Source organism: Zonotrichia albicollis, chromosome 6, assembly GCF_047830755.1.
Source record: "Zonotrichia albicollis isolate bZonAlb1 chromosome 6, bZonAlb1.hap1, whole genome shotgun sequence".
In the NCBI taxonomy this organism is placed as follows: Eukaryota; Metazoa; Chordata; class Aves; order Passeriformes; family Passerellidae; genus Zonotrichia; species Zonotrichia albicollis.
This window is the reverse complement of record NC_133824.1, coordinates 18,889,078-18,909,385: the sequence shown is the minus strand read 5'-3', so window position 1 is coordinate 18,909,385 and position 20,308 is coordinate 18,889,078. Positions and strand designations below refer to the sequence as shown.

General features: G+C 38.0%; 2 protein-coding genes across 3 annotated transcripts in view; both read right to left on the bottom strand.

Annotated features, from left to right (window-relative positions):
- Positions 1-217: 217 nt before the first annotated feature.
- EAPP (E2F associated phosphoprotein) lies at positions 218-5,259 on the bottom strand. The gene is made up of 6 exons (XM_005479844.4): positions 5,072-5,259; positions 4,455-4,636; positions 3,725-3,814; positions 3,259-3,382; positions 2,310-2,429; positions 218-832 (listed from the first exon to the last, which is right to left on the bottom strand). The coding sequence occupies exons 1-6, from the start codon at positions 5,143-5,145 to the stop codon at positions 571-573; spliced, it is 852 nt and encodes a 283-aa protein (XP_005479901.2). The 5' UTR covers positions 5,146-5,259; the 3' UTR covers positions 218-570.
- A 1,104-nt stretch (positions 5,260-6,363) lies between these two features.
- The window catches only part of SNX6 (sorting nexin 6), a 28,705-nt gene continuing 14,760 nt past the window's right edge, over positions 6,364-20,308 (bottom strand). For both annotated transcript variants that reach the window (XM_005479843.4, XM_014268150.3), the window contains exons 9-14: positions 18,491-18,566; positions 17,180-17,219; positions 15,967-16,053; positions 14,916-15,075; positions 13,774-13,859; positions 6,364-7,262 (exon numbers count right to left, since the gene is read on the bottom strand). In XM_005479843.4, coding sequence (XP_005479900.1) covers positions 7,209-7,262; positions 13,774-13,859; positions 14,916-15,075; positions 15,967-16,053; positions 17,180-17,219; positions 18,491-18,566 — 503 coding nt within the window. In that variant the 3' untranslated portion in view covers positions 6,364-7,208. The remainder of the gene's footprint in view (positions 7,263-13,773; positions 13,860-14,915; positions 15,076-15,966; positions 16,054-17,179; positions 17,220-18,490; positions 18,567-20,308) is intronic.

Here is a 20,308-nt window from a genome sequence, read left to right as displayed (position 1 = left end):
TCTTGCTGTGCATCTGCAGGTCCAAATTTTCCTCCCCACTGGGGGGAGGGAGTGGAAGGGAGTGAGCAAGCAGTTGTGTGGCCTAGTTGCCAGCGAGGGTAAAACCATAACACAGACCACGAGTGCAAACCTACCAAGAACAGCCTACTGACATCAAATATTCTGACTGAATGTTGTTTATCCCTTGCTAGAAAATAACCAATGCAGCTATGGAAAATCAGTTACTATAAAGTGTTTATTCCAAGAAGCCATTCTAATACACACTGAGATGATGAATGGATAGTATATATACAGGGAATGATCATAATATACAGATCTTACGTGGTATTTACAAAATATTTAATCCCCAATGATACAACCTCCCAACATTGGGAATGAATATTGCTCTCATATACACACAGTTAACTGTATGCCTTGAATAAACGTTGCAAAAAGTCCAATCATTACGAAGTTCTCAGACGAAAATGCACATTTTGAAGACCACATTTTCAAAAATGCGAGTATGCCTGCATTTCTAACACTTCCCACGCTCTTAAAAACAGCACAGGATTTTCCCCCTGCATTTCCACATTAGGAGTGGCTGGCCAGAACATTGAAGAAGTGAAAAACTTCATCTTTATCCATTACTGCTACTTCAGTTGAGCATTCAGTACATAATACTGGGTGATATATTTCCTCTTCTTCTTGATTTGATTGTATAGGGTCAATTTCTTTGCTGTGCTTCCTCTTCTTACTTCTCTTCACCTTCTTTCTGTATTTCAGAATTTCCTCTTTGTTAACAACGCAGTTCATCACAAACATTGCTCTGTACTGTGTTTTGTAAGATTCATGTCTATGGAGAAGAGAGAAAATGCAAGTCATACCATTCATACAACACTGCTTCCAAGAAATCTGTTACCATCACTGGGTATGGGATAAAAGATAGGAAGTAATATGCCAAAGGGCTGAAAGCCAAGTAAGCAGGAATTTTATAAACAGAAGTCACAGCTACAAAAATAATAAAAACATAGAATTGCAGCCATCTGTTGTTTTTTAAGGCATTTTTAAAATACTGTCTGTTGCTGAAAGAAACGCCCTGGAGTACAATGGTATTGGTATTGCAGAATTATGCATTGCTACATATACCTCATAATAGTAAAGGATCAGGAAGCTGTGAGTGACTCATCTGCTGGCAGTGACATCCTACAATGTCATGCAAGTCTGAAATTCCTTATTTATAAGTAATATCATTGACATATCACGCTAGAAGCAGCATGTCTATAATAAAACATAAAATTTCAGCTGTCATCAGTCTTAACAACTGTATATCTGGAGTATGTAGCAAAATTCAGTACTGTAGTTCAATTTAACACAATGTCCCTCAGGCTGCAATTTTACAGCAGCCTGAATGAATACAACAGTGGCTGCAGAAGTCCAATCTGGAATTCTGCTGGCTTATTGCTTGTATGACACTGTGCTGAGCTATTGCAGTGGATTAAACCCAGGAAAGACCAGTCTGACAATAAAAATACAGTTTTCTGTTAGCTTAGCAAATTGAAATACTTAACTACAGAAAATGGTCAAGGAGTACCAGAGCCAGCAAAGCCAAAACAGAGGAAAAACAGCAGTCAGTACTTAGATGATTTCAGGCTGCTGTGGAATTTCATCCTCTATCACCAAAAATAGTAAATGACAGGTATTTTATTCCTCATTTCAGAAGATTTCTTTCTATTTTACTCCCACTTCTAGGGTCCTTTCCTTAGCTTAGGTCAGCAGCACTAACTACAGTGCAGTCAGATACTGAATAGTAGCAAACCATACTGTGGACTCTCACCTAAATACCTTCCTGGCACTTTTAAATGTAACTGCACTCAAAACCTAACTGCTGAGACTCAAACCAAGCCAGAATACACCTTTATTTTGCTTAATCCTCCTTTAACAAGACATTTTTAGACAAAAATAACCTAGAATAGTTTTATGCCTCCAAACATCAAGCCAAAATATATATTAAATAGGTATCTCTAAAATCCCCAATCTTCCTGAAATGCCTGAGTCTTCACAATTATTGTTTTTTTTAAAATTTACCTACTCCACTATGCTAATGTTCTACCCTATCCTTCCCCATCTCCACACTGCAGGTTAAAGATCATCACTCTTACAAACCAGCATCTAAACCTAAATCTGACTTACATCTACCTGCCTTCTCGTTATTAGGGCTACCTTGTGAGACACAGTTGATAAAAATCCATAGATCAAACTGAAGATGCTAACAATACTACTGACTGAGAAAAAGAAATTACAAAAGACCCTTTAGTGTTCACTGTTGTTACCTCTGGCAGTCCAGGCATAGTGTTGTCATGCAGGCAGGGCAGTTCAGAACAGCATCACTGTTTGGAACAGCTGCAGGCTTTGCCTGCCTCTGCTGTGGTGCTCTTCTCTGGTTCCGGTACCTACCAATCCGAGAGAGGAGGAAGCAGAGACATAAAGTGAAATTACATGCCCTTGCTGTTGGTCATAGTAATTCAATGTCAAACCTCTCTTTGCATTAAAATTCACCAATTAATACTTGGCTCATTCTGGACACCTTTTGCATTAAGTCAACATAAATGAGAAGGTGAGGGGAAAACACATACCAGTACCTTTTGATTTCCAGAGTATTTTCATTTGGTGAGACAAATACATCTGGCATGAGAATTTGTGCCTAAGAGCCCTCTACTCTGACAAAGCAGGTATCTCAAGTACCATCTCTGCAGGCAACATTCATTATCTTAATCAATAAATTTAGGTGGAAAATTTTACTTCTGCTGCAGCAGTCATTTTTCTACTTCAACCTTCAAAAAACCCACATTAAAGTACCTTTATATCATTCCCGTTTTCTCTGCACATTTTGTGGCTTGCTAAGTTGAAAGTTTTCCAAAACCAGAAATTCACTATTTATCAGGAACAAATATTAATCGGCAATCAAATTATCTTGCAACAGTTTAATTCATAGCATGGTTGTTTAGATGAGATCTACAGACAAAACTGGCTTAGAGAATTTTGAAATTTTGATTTTAAAAATTTTTAAGTTTTGTGTCGTTTTGAAGACTCAAGTTCTATTACATACACCCAAAACATTTTACAGGCTTCTAAGTTTCTTATGCCTTAAGTTTATATATAAAAAATAGTTTCATATAATGGATTTGACAGCATTGGCTTTTTCTCTACATTTACAATTTTCATTTAAAATTTTCAGTTGATGTTAAGTATCTTACAATTCAAATATTTATGGTTGCTTACCCTCTCCTCTGTGAGTCTACCCACTCTTGGTCTCTACTGTCTTCCTCTGGGTCATACAGCAGCTCATCATTGGAGAGAATCCGCCGCTGCTGATGTTTTCTGTTTTTCCGGACATCCTGAGTATCTGGAAAAAATGTGCAAGAATATATTCCATCCATCAGACACAAATTATCAAAATATACAATATACAATTTCCAATTTTCGATTTCCATCCTTGCAATAAATCTAAACTGAAACTTACATGCCTGGCTCATCTCTCCTCCAAGTGCATGACCCCAAAGCATTACACTGGGATACATCATAAAATTGCAGGAGCTATGCTGAGATGGTATAGGCTGATAATTCCCCTCAAAAATGCTGCCTTCAAAAACAGCCTCCTGACCCCCCATCCCCTCAGAGGATTTTACAGGATCTGAGAGAGTAAGTGGCAGTATAAAGATGCCCTCCCCTTGCCTCTGTCATTTACCTATTTTATCTTCATCCTCTGAATCAGAATCAAAGTAAATGTCATCATAGTATTTTGAAGTGCTGGCAGATCCAGTACTTGAGGAAGTACCTACATGTGAAATCAGAAATGGTAAGAACACCCTGCTAAAAGGACAGCAAGTATAAAACCCACAACAAACCTTTACTTTCAAGTTACTCTGTTCAGAGTGCTCTGTTCTACCTGGGTGTGTTAAGTAACAGCTCTCCCAGGTTATTCCCACACCCCTATCATTCACATCACTTGTGTTACTTCATTTACAGGCATTCTCACAGCAAAGCTACTCCCTTCTCCCTCAAAGATGAACCTCAGGTACCATTTGAAGGACAGTTTCTCCCAACACTTTTTTTAGACACAGAGGACACCACCATCATTCTGTAGGGCCTGTCTGTGCCCTACAGAATACACAAGACATTTTTAGTCATGTGAAAGAAATACAGGTGTGGCACATTGTTTCACAAACTTTAATTACAATAAAATTCACTAAAAAAGTCCCCCAAAATTTCAGGGCTACAGAAATTCAAAAATGCCAACATGAACTGCCAAGCAGTCACAGCCACTCTGCATCACAATTCCTATTCTGTGCTGTATGGATGTGGTGATGTAAATACTGCTACATAATCTTAACTATACAACCAAAACCTAAAGATTATTTGGCCACTAACACATAATTCAGTATTTCATATGCAAGCAGATGTTAAGCTTGATCTACCCATTTCGGGTGATTTCCATTTGCCTTCCATAGTCTTCATGGTGGTGTTTAGTTCTGCTTCCATCTCCTTTTGGAACTCATCGTCGCTGGAAGATTCGCTCTCGCCAGTCAGGCACTCCCGTATCAGCTTCCGCTTCTGGTCAGGAGTGCCGTGCAGGAGCACGTCCACCTCATCCTCGGAGCTACAAACAGCCAAGCGGTACACACCCAGTTATTACAAACAGGCTAAAACGTGGACATAGTCACTGGGGAATGAACATCCGAATTGTGTGGGTGCACGGGAGAGCCCTTACTCCTATGCTTATGGGCAATGTACATATTGAAACACTTTATTAGCTTAGGAGTATTAAAACTCTGGTTTAAACGCAAAGGAGCTTCAGCTTGCGGCCTGCCACAACGCCCCAGCAGCTCTCGCTCCGCGCAGGGAGCTGTGCAGTCAGAAATATAAATACGCCGGTTTCACGGAAATCGCCGCGGCTGATGGAGCGAGGCCGATCCTCCTGCCCACGGCCTGGCACCGCCAGCGTCACTGCGCGCCCGGGCCAGCACAAGCCAGGCGGGGAGCGGGGCCCGCCGCCGCCGGCCCGCGCCCACCCCCGACCGGCAGCTCCAGGCACCTGCTGAGCGCTCGCTCCTCGTCGCTGGGCTCCTCCACCACGTACGGATCATCCTCCTCCCGCAGGCGGCTCATGGCGCCACCGCTGAGCTCGGCCCTGCCGCAGCCAGGCCCGGCCCGGCCCCTTCCGGGCGGCCGGCAGCTTCCGGCGGCAGAGCCCCGCCCCGCCCCGCGGGGAAAGGCGCCCCCGCCGGCCCAGAGCGGCGCCCGGCGGCTCCCGGGCCGCCCGCGGCGAGGAGCGGGCAGGCTCCTTCCCGTTACTCCAAGGAGCTGCAGTCCTCGAGTCACGCTTTAAGCGCTTTTTACCAGAGTTACCGAGGCAGAGTTAGAGCTTTAAGAGACACACCCAATACCAAGAGGCTTGGAAAAAATTTAATGAGCTAGTAACACTCAACAGCGAGGACTAATCTAAAAACTGTTCCCACATCCTACTTAAAATATTTACAATATTGTTAACTATATATACATTGTCATCGTTGTCCCTTGTAGTCTATTTATAGATGAGTTCCTTAGGAATTATACCTGTTATATCTAGAAGATGAACAGCACAGTATTGGTGTAGTAGGCATTGCTGGGAATACTCTCTGTACTAGCTAAGTTGCCAAGACCCACTGGGCACTGGGCATCGAAGCCTGACGTGATGGGTGCATGAATCAAAGCACAATGCAAACTTCTCTGCCATTGCAATGTTTTGATGTGCAAGGCAGCAGGGTAAGTATAAAACACTGTGCAATTTACCCTATCTGAGAGAAACAAAACACACCACACGCCTCTGTGTGGCAGTACAGGGCGTCTGTAATCAGACACTGACTTACACTGATCTGCATTTTCAACCATACCATTCACCCAAACTTTGCTGCTCCACTGAAGGCCTGCAAACAGCATATATTGCTTATAAAGCAGAAATCCCACTGTGAAGAGTGATTCATCAAGTAAAGCCTCATTTTATGACATTGTGAAATCACACGACATAGCAGCACCTCTTGGAAAAGGGTCATAGTTCAAGGAAGCGAGACCAATCAAGACAACTAACAATACTGGATTCATAGCTCCAAGTCTTAAGTCCAGTTAGCACAGTGAGATCCTCTTAACACACTCCTTTATAGGGGATACCTTCACTTTTGTCCTGAAGCAAAACATTTTATCTGTGTGACAGTGGGGCAGTATTACTTTTCACTGATTTTTTATGCACCTTCTGAACTCCCTTCTGCTACTTTATTTCCCCTTTCTCAGAAGAAACCCAGGAAGTTCTCTCAAATGTATTTCTGCCAAAAAAACTGCAGAGTCAGCCACCAAGCTCAAAACAATTTAAGTACAACACCGGGTAGGAAAGTCACAGACAAACAGATAAAACCTGAGAATGCAAGTGAAAAGTACTGGGCGAGTAGTGTCAGACCAATCCAATACTTAGTCAATGGTTTTTACACGATGAATAGAGAAAAAAACAAATCAATCTAATTTACTAGAAAATACTATGCTTATATATGATACAGTGTCTGCATCATTTTAGAAAAATCACTGATTTCATGGTTTATTTTACAATAATTGGATTAGTCTACAAGTTAAGGCAAACATACTAATGCATCTGCTTTTCTTTTTAAATCATAGTTATAAAGGTTACACAAAGTTCTCCAAAATTTCTAAGAAATGTTCACAATTGAAAAAAAGATAAGTTTTTTGATATAAGTACATGGGAAAAAAAAACTAAGACAGTGTATACAATGCCATTATAGTAACAATATTCAAATATCTAATGGTAATATTTAGGCCATTTGAACAATGTGCTTCAAATGGTGATCTTCAGAAATTACTTACAAAGGTAAATAAGATTGCAGCCGTATCATAGTATTCATAACATGAACATTATTATATTGGCTATTTTCACAAAACCCGAGCATTTGGTTTCTGAACAATGAAAGCGTATAATGATTAAATAAACATGAATATGTATGTATAACAAGTATGCTGTTCATATAGTCTGGAGCTACTTTCACATGTTTAATTCTTTTGAAAGAAGAAGCTTGCTTATGTGCACTTTGTCAAATGTTTTCTCCAGGGAATTGTAAATGCCTATTTAAAGTCATGAAAACAAAATCCAGAGGAGGGCAGCCCTTGTTAGTGGGAGGACGGACCGTAGCTTATGTGTCACCATTTAACACTGCCAGGCAGCTCTGCAGAAGCTGTAAGTTACCCTGTAAAAATAAAGAAAAATATCACCACATTTGTCTTCCTTCTTTTAACCTTGTGACAGAACAATGTTTTTTAAATAGCAATGACAACTAAAGAAGAATGGACAGGTTTTGAACTTATGGAAAAATATGTGTAACTTTTGTATTGAAAGATTTTTTGAATGTAGGAATATACTGTCATGGAAATAACTAGAGCCAATCTGAGATTCAAAACTAAGCACTTAACACCCTTTCACATTTCTTCCTAGAGGTCTAGTCTGGCCACAAAATCTATTCACTGCAGAGCACTCTCTTAGCAATGGAATTCACAGTTGCAAAGTTTAAAATATTTTATATAGCAGGGCCATTGTTCTGTCTCTAGAATGAGATCCCCTAAGTATTCATGTGTTACTGAATACTGTGAATACTGTATTTATTCATCAGCAATATTAAACAATTCATAGCACTTGGGATCTCCTCACTTACAGCAGCCATTTGAGCTGACAGCTTTGTTCAAGGAGGAGGCCCTGTTAGAAAGACAGCAGACTGACTGACATGCTTAGCCAGGTGATTTAGCCATCGAGTTTAGCCATTACAGCTGCAGCTACAGAAGTGATTATCAGAACATTAACTCAACTCTAAGCCAAGCTCTGGCCGCCTTTCCAAACACAGTTTTTCATCTTATTTAAAGCATTCTGGCTCTACCATAAAAATATACAGACTGGTTTTCAGGTATCTGAATGAATTTAGAGAACTGTTGTGAATTAAGCAGATGTGATTGATAAGCCAGAACTTAACACCACCAAAACAACTCAGTGTTCGTATGTTCATTCATGTATGCTTAGATTACTTTAAACGACTAGCTATTCACTATGAAATACCTGTACTACATTTGTTCCCAAATCTGAAATCTTTATGTAAGAAAAAAATGTTGGGCTGTTGACAGTGTTAAGAGTAATTCCTATCAGGTTCAGATAAAATGCAGGAACAAAGCAGTCTGAATGCCCAGTTATGAACATGGTAGAAACTGCTGACTTCTATAACAATTTCTGGAACAAAAAAGAAACGTATAAAAATTCAGACACACAAAAGCATGTAACTATCTGTGATTTTCATGCCTTTCATAAACAGTCCACAGAAGTCCTTAAGAATTTGTAAATACTCCTTCAGTTAAAAGTGCTCCAATGACTTGTGATAGATAAGCAGGACGTTCATCCCTCAGCTCCAAAAGCTTAAATCATAATTCTATGCCCACTTCAGGTTCTTATAATCCAGATTAAGCAATTAACTGATTTAAAGGCTTAAAAACAGATTCGCAGTTATGCCTACTAAATCCTTCTCAATCTTATCTAGAAGGCAGCAATATCAGTTACAGCTTCAACAGCTTTTTTGTCTCTTTATGTCTAGACTGGCAGAGGACAGTGACAAGGTATTTTTCAGAATGCTTGTAGTTTGGTGACATGAATAAGTTCTATATAAGCAAGATACATAAGGACTTGGCGACCCATCTTTGTGGTGTACAGGATTCATAAATGTAAGGTCTCTGCTACTGAAAAGCTGATTCTTGACCGTAATGATCTAATGAATTGAAAAGAATACTTCAATCTGAAGTCTTCAGTCTTTAAATGGAATTCAATCTGAAGTACACTTATGGACTGCACACATTACCTGTAACCAAAGTGTGACAATAACCTTTTGGCCATCTTCTTACAGAAGCATGAAGCAGATTTGTAATTTACAGACCATTATGTAGGACTCTTAAAAAAAACAGTTACCAGAACATCTGTACTGGGCTGGGGTAGAATTAATTTTCTTCTCAGTGGCTAATATGGGGATATATTTTGGATTTGTGCTGAAAATTATGTTGATAACATAGAGATGACATAATCATTGCCAAGCAGCTCTGACTCTGCCTTTCCTGCCCCTTGTACTGGCACACTGGAGAAGTGGCTGGGGGTGCACAGATGGGAGGGGACCCAGCTAGGACAGCTGACCCCAAGTGACCAAAGGGATATTCCAGACCATATGACATCATGCTTAGTATATCATGTGGGGGAAATAAGAAGGAAGAGGAGGGCATTCAGACTATTGTCTTCTCAAGTCACTGTCACACATAATGGGGCCCTGCTCTCCTGGAGATGGATGAACATCTGCCTGCCCATGGAAAGCAGTGAATAAAGTCCTTGCTTAGCTTTGTTTGTGTGCATGGCTTTTGCTTTCCCTGTTAAACTGTCTTTAACTCAACCCACCAGTTTTCTCACTTTCCTGAGTTTTACTTGCCAGATGAGGTTAAACCATCAAAACATCTTTTACACCTCAGTCATTTCCAGACTAAGCCAGCCAGTCTACTCAAATTTTCCAAACAGGCACATAATTCATTGTCATTAGATCAAATTTACAAAGTTCACAAGAACCACCTTATTTAAATTATAATAAATCAAGGACAATAGAAACTGTGAACCATTACTCCTTGTGGCTGCAGTATATGACATACTTGACTTATATCACCACAGCTTGAGAAAGTCCAATACATTCAGATTCAGAAAAGTGTTTCTTGCCAGCTCACACTCCTAAGCTGCAGATATTAAAATTATTAGCAGAACCACAGTGACACAAACATCCTTTTCAGGAAAGAAAGAATTACTGACAATACATTTCAGCAAATCCTTTAGCACTGCATTTTGCTTACTTCCTTCTTCTATTGGCTCCAGACATCTGTTGCTAGTACACAAGAAATTCTTTTTCCAAAAAACGCAGAGAGGCAAGAGTGTATATGTTAGTATTTGTGGAAAATAAATGTTTCTGTTTGTTTACATGAAGGAAGTGGCTGTGTTACTCAGTTACAATTCAATGTCAAAAGACTCCAAATGTACAGCCAAGGCTTTGAATGCTGTATGATTATAACTGTAGCAGTTTCAGCAGCTATCAAACCTCCCTTCCTGAACACAAAGTCCAGCACAGGAATACCTCAAAATCCAACCATTTAAAATGCTGAACTGTGTACACCAAATGCAGCTTTTGCACCAAAATGGCCAAACACTGACTCAGGTCTTACATTAGCTACAGCTGCACGAAGTCATGAAGAAACACAGAACTAGCAAAACAGAAGCTAAGCACTACCAAGGGGGGAGTAATCAGCCAAAATGGCCACAGAAAAAGAAATATCAGCATCTTTAGAGTAGGTCACTGACCAATGATAATCTAAAGCTTCAGTTTGGCAGCTGTTCTAAATAAATCTAGGGTACATGCTGCTGCTAAGAAAGCAGCACTCTTTTATTGTCAGACCCTCCCAGACAAAACTGTGTGTTTTGATACAAGGGATGTTGTGAAAACAAGACAAAGAAAGCCTAGGAAAACCCAGAGCAACCTTCAGCCCTTCTTACTATGCAGCTGCACACATAACTGTGCCAACATAAGGGAAAGGAAGAATCATGCATCATCATCCTTCCTGGCAGCAGTCTGCCCTTTCATCAACTTAAAGCAAACCCAACCCAGTCTGATTTTTAGCTTTTTCAAAAGTCTTGAGTTGAAATTCCAAAGGAGAAGAGGATATTAATACTTCCAAGAAGTATGTTATAGGGAAGTAGTATGAACATAACTGGGCAGGGAGGGTTTACTTAGAATTTGTATGTACAGTGTCCCTGATTTACTGAGTTTATTTCCCTATGGCCCTCAAGTCTTCTAGACCTACAGACAGGTATAGTTCACAAAATGCAAGCTGTGCCTCAGAATCTTATCTCAATTCTTTGGTCACTCTTGACTTCTTCTGTGCAGCAACCTCTGTATTTTAGGATTTGTGTTTTTCTTTCCACACAGAGCAAGTAACCTTAAACTGCAAGTCAAGCAGGAGCCTTCATTGTGTCCAAATTCCTCCAAAAGAGCCTCTCAGGTGAGTTCAACACACAACTGCTACATCATATTTCAGCTCTATGTTTTTTGTGTGAGGCAGCTCCAAGTCCAGAAGATACGCAGCTAGACTGATTCAGAAACAGATGCATCTGCATGGCATCTAGTCTGGAGGCACTCACTGCTGAAAAAGACAACCCATAATAGAAGACTTCTAGCAAAAGGCTGCAGCAGTATATCCACTGTCCCCAGACCTCCTCCCTACTTGGCATTTTTGCTGGAAGCAAACACGTACATACACTTGGGTAATAGTTCATGTTGCAAAGTTTGTCAGCACTGTGCTCCACACTCGATTGACCAAGCAATTGCCATTTTGCTGCTACTAAAACTTCACATGTCTGCCTCCAGGAAGTGCAAAAGCGCAGAGACAGAGACTGCCAACATCAGGCAAAGTGTTTTGCCAAAAACCTAGAAGCAGGGGGCTTTTAGGCTGCTGTAATTAATTGACTGCCTACATGAAAAACACAGCTTTCTTTTATACTTCCATTAGTCTTCCAGAGCAATTAGGTGTCTAGAAACAGCCCAGCTTAGCCCAGTCAAAACCAGGGCTACCTAGTCCTTGAAATGGAAGCATTGCTCATGATTTGCATTTCATATTCCTCTAGCACTGCTCTTCCCACATCAGGGCACAATACTATATAAAAACAAAACAAAACAAAACCCAACCCAACAAACAAGTCTTTTAATACCTTATTTTCTTCTTTTATGGAACTAATCTATAAAGTGTCCATCAAACCATTTCATCCTTCAATACTCTGTATAGATTAATAAAAATTAAAAATGTATCCATAAGTCCCTCTTCAAATACCTTGGTTACTGCATTAATAAGAACATTTCCCATTATATAATGTTGAAAAGTACAACCCACTGTACTTGTAAATTTTGTAATAATCAAACTCAGAACTCACAGAAAGAAAAACATTGTAACCAAACTGATCCATCTGTAGCTTAGCTTGTTTTTAAATTTGAAACAGTGGCATTGAAAAAGAGAATTTTCAAACCTAGTGAGAAATGAAACATCTTTCATTCAACAAGTTACAGTATTTGTTAATGTTTCAAGACTTATCATTCTTAGTCAAAATGACCTTTTATTATTGTAAAGATTTTAAAGATTAAAAACTGTCTGGTGAATGGTGTGCTCCATGATAAAGTAGGTGAAAAGGGTCAGCAAAAAAAATTCATCTTCAAAAGCAGAACTACAATTCAGCGGTTCTATATCCAGCTTCATGGACTCCTTGTTATTAAATTTAGTAAGACAAGGTAAGTCACAGAGAGACTATTCAAAGAAATTAGTGTTAAACACAAGCTGTGGCAATAAACTAAAGCTAAAAATCTTCAAGAACTTCCAGGTACTGAGGACACAGGAAACATGTATCAAGTTGAAAGCTACATAATTTAAGCATCTTCCCCCTGCATTCCACAGTTATTAGCTGTCAAAATTAAAGATAATATTATTCCAAAATTGTGACTTGCATAGTTAAATGAAGTGATTCTTTAATAGCAGACAGAGACATTGTCTAAGCATTCCACTTCAAGGCATGTGGAGACTTCAGCAAGAGTCAGTTACAAGAGATGATGAAGAGTCAATGACTGAAGCAGGACAGAAGCACTCCCTTACTAAAGCACAATATGGCAAATCAATAAAAAATGTTCAAGTAAGATTGCTAGGACAATTTAAAGTAAGGATTGTTCATCTGAAAAAGGGAGTCCTGTGTTCCATACATTACTGATTGCTTTACCAGCAATACATAAATAGCTCATTTAGCTGAACTTACACCTACAAAGATCTTAAAAAAATTTCCCTAAACAACTCTTACTACTGCCCATGGGTTTTACAAGCAATGGGTTTAGCAGAAGGAAGAATGACACCATCAACACTACTGAAAAGAAAGTAAAGCAGTAATACACCTCTTAACAAGTCCTTTCAACAGATATATTCTGAGTTAATTCACAGCTTCCTAACCAATGCAGTTTCAGATTTGAAGAGAAATGCTTAAGAACTGATTTTTAAAAGAAAGCTGCCTCCAGCTGTAAGACTGTTCAAATAAGAGACTGTTGTAGTCATCCATGAAACCAAATACATTGTGAAACTCAAGGACAGTACAGGCCTCCTAAAGTTATTTTCCCACAAAAATTCTTGTTCCTGAAAAGGCTATCTGCAACATGCCTCTTTTGTTAATGGTTTAAAGGCAAAAAGGTTCAAAAAGCATACTCATCATACCAGACAGGCCAGTGTGATCTCATGCTTAATATCCTACACATCAAGTCCCAAAATCTGGCTAACAGGAGAAACCACTTCCTTTCTCATAGCGAAATGTAGAGATGAAGTTTTAAAAATAGGTAAGTTTCCAAATTCTGTAGATGTAAATATCAAACAGACAAACACAAAACTGAAGGCAAAATTCTCTTCCAGGATATGAGTTTTCTAAAGGCACGTCAAGCATACCAATCTGTGAGACACTTCACCTATACTTCATTTTCTCTTTATTAAAGAAATTAATCTTTCTGGATAAAACTTAAAATTCTCCTTCCTGAATGTGAAGTGTGTATCATACAACAACTGTAGCCATTTTGGTTAATCAAATATTCAAAATAACTTGAAATATAGGCCAAAAAGGATCACAGTTACCTTAGCATGCTTTAATTCCAGTTCTGCTAGTTCCACCAGATTTTTTCTGAATGCTGCAACTCTTCTTGTCTTAAAGTCTATCAGTTCTATAGAAAATAAAAATGGACTCATTAACGTATCCCTGCTAGTGACCTCAGCTATGAACAGATAGATATTCCTTCAGGATGGAAGAGGTAAAGGGTGAGAGAAGGAACAAAGGAAAACCTCACGTTTAATCTCAGCACATTCTGGGCTCACAAATACTGCCACTCAGTTGGAAGAAAGGAAACCATCACTGCAGCTCCTCACCTCTAGGTAACCTTCTGTGGACACTAAGCTCTTTGGAAAAAAGACTGCCAAGTGGGTGCTTTTAACATTTATTTCTCTTATTCCACTGCACTGTTCTTTCAAGGCTGATACTTGAAAGTCTTCAGGGAATATACTAAACTAAAACTAGGGTGAACAACAGTATGCCTTCTGCATATACCATTGTGGCTAACAGGACCACTCATTCTCCATTGTCTCATTTACAGGAATCATTAACCAGGTTTACAGGCTCAAACAACTCTTCAATGATAAAAACAGGAGAGCATAGTGTTTAAACCTTGAACAGGTCTGCCACAAATGATGACTCAGACACCTACTAACTCACTGAAGTTTAGCCTAAAAAAGACAGTAAGTTTCCAGAAGAAAAGTAACCGGTAAATAAGGTTCGTTTTCTCTACTAACTCTGTAATTCGGTGAAATCTCATTTCATTATTTCTCCCTCCTCTAATGTAGTATTGTATCTGTGACAGACTGGTCAGACTGGTGCCTTCACAGAAGAAAGCATAATTCCCCCCAAAAGGGGAATTTTAACACTAAAATATTCATTTGCTATTACTGCTAACTGTTATCATTTTGTATCCTAGCTTATGTATGTGGGCAAAAAAGCTTAACAAGCAATTTGCACCTAGACTTTGCTCTACCTATCAGAGCTATAAGAAGCCAAAGAAAAATAAAATTTGAACTTTCTAAAATAAGTAAATAATAATTAAAAAATAATATTCCTGCTTAGAAAACAGTACAAAAATATATTCTTATTAATTACATTAATTCTCATTAATAACATACTATAATGTTAATTTCAAGTAGTAACATAGGATCAAAGACCACCAAAATACCTTGTTTTGCTGATTCAGAAATTTTCTCAAACTTCTGACAGCATATTTGCTGAGTAGTTTCAGCTTGCAGCACATCTTTATTTTTTGCTCTTGCTTTATCCAATGCCTTATTAGCATTTTCATAATCCACTAGTGACCTAGATCTTCTATATAGGAGATCCTATTAAAAAAAAAACAAAGGTTGTATGGAGTTTATAAGACTCTACCCAAGGATTTTATTATATTCCAAGTAATTTAAAAAATCAAATTAATTTTAGTCCTTGTTGCTGTATTTTAGTTCTTAGTAAATTATTTGCATTCACTTTATTTCATCCTCCAAGTGACAGGAATGTCCATACTAGATAGATCCACAACATAATACTGTTTGGTCTCCATCTTGTCTGACAGAGGCTAGCAACAGATGGCTTAGATCAAACTCCAAAAAGCCAAAGAAGGCAAACCATGGGAAATTTCACAGCTTCTTAGATTAGAAACAAACTACATTTTGATTATGTATCTGAAATACAAACAGAGCCCAAGAAGCAGTAGTAACATTTTTTGTGCAACAGTTTGTGATCTTCTAACTACAGACGTTTACTGTCAAATACTTGCTCATGCTGTGATACAATTTAATCATCTCACATCAAACAGTAAGAATGAAATTTTCTGTAAGCACAGAATATCAAATTCAGCCCACGTGTTTTCCTATCAGCACTAGTAGATTATATGGAATATCCAATTTTAGTATTAAAAAAAGCAGAATTGCTTGCAATTACAAACACCAAACACACCGCAAACACGAGAACAGCCCTTCCAGTGTTTCTTGTTACTGCACGATTTGGCCTTGACAAGTGGCTTACTCAGTTCCATACAGTCAGTCCCACATCAGCAACTACTTTGTTGCTCCTTATATTCAACAGAAACAGGTTTTACAGCCAAGGGAAAAACTGCAGGCTAGAGGAGGCAGCATTTTAATCTATCTATATTGTGAGTTGATGAGCCCGTATCATTTTCTCTTTTTTTTTAATGTTAAAAACCCACAGTTTCACTGAACAAAAACCCACAGATTCACCTTAGCAGCTTGAGATTCCCTAAGGTAATATTTCAGAAGATCAGAAAGCTTAAGATCTTCATCAGCAGATACTCGAGCCTCTATTTTCTGGAAAAACAAAACAAAACACCACCATAAAACAAACAAACAAAAAAAACCAGTAAGCAAAAGGATCAACTTAAAAACAACCAGACTTTGGGTATTCATTTGTATGATACAAATTAAATGTACAATATGCAGTACACAACAGATGGTCTTTTTCAAAAATTAAGATCAGGGTTTAATGACAGGATACTTAAAGATGCAAAGAAGCAGTATTAGGATTTTGTATTAAAATGTAAGGAATAAGCTACTCTGCAAGCAGTAATTGGCAACTGACTTTCTGTACTAAAAACTGCTTTTTTTTCCCCAATAGCAATTATATTTATCATATGCTAGAAAAGATGTAGAGAAATAAACTTATATTAAGGCTTGCACAAGCAGTTTTATATTGTTGTTGAAATCAAAGGAAAACAAATTTTTAAGGCACCTTGGCAGACTAATTGTGTGACTGCATGTGCTAAGTGGTCTAAAAACCAATAAACTAATTTGCTTGCATTTGAAACAGATTAGAAATAGAGTCTTCAAGTGCATTTTTAAAACTCTAATTTAAAAAAGATAAATTCTGAAATGCAACATTTTGAGTCAAAGCAAGTAATTCTGTCAATTTTCTTTAAAGTGTGTTAATGCAGATACAATTACCAGTTTAGGAAATGCACATATTTTTCATTTAGAAGTTTTCCTGATACATGGCATACATCATCTCTCTACCAAGCCAAATAAGTAAGGCAAAAGAGAAGATATATGAAAAACTGGTTAGAAGCATAAGCAATATTACTTTTGAGTCAAATAACTGCAGAAACAGATCTTGTCTCCAGAAAAAAAGCAGCATGACCACCATTGTTTTGGATTAAGGATTCAATGTCTTCATTTGTTTTATCCATAACAAGTTCTGTGACTCGCAGTAACAAGTATGGAAGACCTCAATGCATTTTAGAGGAACAGAAGGGTATTACAGCAGACTGCCTAGAAATGTTTGGACTGAGGAGTCCAAAGGTTCATTTTACAAAACATAACTGAAATCTTACACTTTCTCATTCCATACCACACATTGCTTAAATGTTCCATCTAGAAGCACCCATATTAATTCACATATTAATGCCTTGTTGACACGAGTCCATTTCACAGTACATACCCTCGTTTTGTCAAATAACTCTGACACCTTCAGAAAAAACCTGTGCAAAGGAAACAGCTCATATTACAACATTGTTTTGAACAGTCCAATTTCTAGAATTCACACTATAGCCTGTGTCTGCCAATAAAGATTGCAAAGGCATTGCTTACAATTATAATTCACAGAACTCAGAAAACATACTAGTATCAAACTTCAAACACGTGGGAACTGGGCAATGTAAGAAAGGCAAGGGACAAACAAAGCATAACAGACGGATATTTTTAAGTAAAGAATAATTGCTCAGCTCCTCAAGGATTCTTTATGCTTCTGTGAATTAAACCACTAACACCAGCACCATGGTCAATGGTCTTACACTATTATCAAGTGTCCTTTACACAAATCTGAATGCACTTTTCTTCACCCAGTAAACATGACATATATCCTACTAGGAATTCAGGGATGCTGAGCAACAGTGTGGCAACATCTCCACTGCAGGAAACAATACAGGGCTTCAGTCCTAGAGGAGACTGAATTACAGTCAAATGATACTATTTTGACAGAGGACAGGTGTGATTTCTGATACACCCTAATGGACTATAACAAATATCAATACTATCATCAAAGTATCTGGTATATAAGCTATCACCACATCTGGAAGTATATCACTGTAACTCAGGTATATTAGAAAGTTAACTTTCATGTCCTACCTGTTGTCACACTGACACCAACATCACACTAACTATGTGTGTACGTTGCCAAGCACTGATTTCTTTAAGCTAGTCACTAAGTCTTATAGTCAGATACACCAGGTTTCATCTTCAAGCAAATCACTGAAAGACTAAAGGACAAACATCTGTACATAGAGATACCCTTCTAAAGTTCTGGGGATCCCTGAAGATTCCTTTGTTTCCTAAGGGCAGTAAACTTGCCAGAATAGCAGAACTATTTTTCAGGATGTTGGTACACTCAAAAAAAAATCCATATACTCAGACTGAGACCTGTTCTTGCTGCATGTATCGAAGAATTTGGAACATTTTTTTTTAATGGTGAAAGAATTGTGGGGTTTTTTCCTTATTTGATGAGGACTTTTCCATCTCAACTATCCAATTTTCTACAGACTTTAGAAATTGGCATTTTTTTACAGACGAATATTAAAACAAAACTGTTAAATGCAGCCTGCTAAAGCAATGAAATACTAGAGGAGAAAATGATTTAATGTCATACAGCTGTAATAAGTTCTGGTTTCCTCCTAACAAGAGTTATCAATCTCACAGGCCACCATTAAGACTGCTACACAGCAAACTGCCCCATAGGTTATTAACAATATCTTACTTGCATATATCTGTGGAGTCCTGCGTTCCTAATGCGTATAATGAAGAACCAATTCTATTGTAGTCATCCGCCACATCTAGGAAAACAAACAAGCACTTGTTTTACTACCTCATTCCTCTTCTTTCTGAAAGCTTTGAAATTCCTTCCTTCAAAAATAGGTATTTTTCCAAAAGGACATGCTTTAACACAGAAGTAGAAATAAAATTGCAATCTCATCACTTAATAGGAAGGTAACTTCACACAATAAAAACAGTGGTTTCACCAAATTGTGCAGTCTGTAATTTATCTAGGAGTATTTTATGCAATTACAACCTGCTAGGTGAATTAATTGTGCAATTTTTTTATGTTTTATTTTGGTGGAAGATGTACAAACTTAACGCTTAAAGTCTGAATTTAAATATTATTTTTAAACCATTTGGGAAAAAAAATCACAGTTTAACAGTAACAAAGCCTGTGCGCTTGAGAGCAGTTAATTGACTACAAACCCCAAACTACAAAAAACACAGCACTATATACACAACACATTTTCTAGCACATCCCTGTTTTTAGAAAACCCTTACCTCTTCAATAACCAGTTACTGGTTAAAGTAGCATTAGTGTTAAATCACTTTAAACAATAAATTAGAAGCAACATTTGTAAGAAGGCTGCATAATTTCACTAGTGAGGTATTGCTATATAATATAAAAAACATAAAAAACAAATCTTTGCATACAGACCTTTTTAAAAAACCTTTAAATATTAACTCAATGGATGATGAAAACTAACAGATCCAAGCAATGAACAGGAAAATACATTTGTTTGTTATTTCTGAAGTTTATATGCCTTTAAGCAGAATTATTTTTTCCTAATAACACAACCTTAACAGATTGAGTGGGTCAGCTTGCACATAATTCATTACTCCATACATTATCAATGCAGCTGGTTACAGTGAAGAAAGGTATTAGGATGCAATTAATCTCCCCTTCTATTCCTGCAATTTCAACATAAAAATTGATTTTTCTGCTGGAAATAGCAAGCTGGTGTCTTTGCAAGACCTGCAGCTCTCTGTTGATCATGTTATCCATAAACTACAGATTGCCCATTTCCAAAACAGGTTCCCCAGGTCATTGCTCTACTCCTCTAGCCAGAATTCCAAAAGGTGCCATTTGTCCCAATTCACAGTTTGGCAGAAGTTGACAGTAAACACTGTATGTGATTTGAGCCTGGAAACCAATGAAGCTTTGTCATGAGTTTGATCAATCCTTTCCCATCAGATCCTCTACAACCTAATTTCAAAGGATTTTCCCACTTCTACAGCCAATGTTAAAGCCTTTCTCACTCTGTAAATAAATCTTGGCACTTCATTACCATAAATGAAGTTCAGTTCTCATTTTAAGAGAGCAACCAAAACCACCAGAAACCACTTCAGGTGTGAACTGAATGCAGATACAGGGCCCTTAGCTCACTGAGCCATATCTGACTCCTTCCATCTTCTAGCACAGATACTAAAACTGTAAAAGTCTCAGCATTCATGCAACAGCAAGAGAAGCATCTGAAGAACGCAGGAAATTCTTGGTTCAACATCTCATCCAATATCCATTTTAGAGGTCTTATCAATGGAGATTCATGAAGGGTTTGTGACCTGGTTTTGTATGAACTATATTACTGTAGACAGCAAAGACAGTATCTGTAAATCAGACCCAAACTTCAAGGAACAGACAGAATCTGGAAGATCAATTTTGATTTATCTAGGCAGAAAAACTTTAAATCAAAGGCAACACAGGCCAAATTCTTCTGAGCTTCTCAAAGCACAGTAATCCTACATCAAACACAATAGT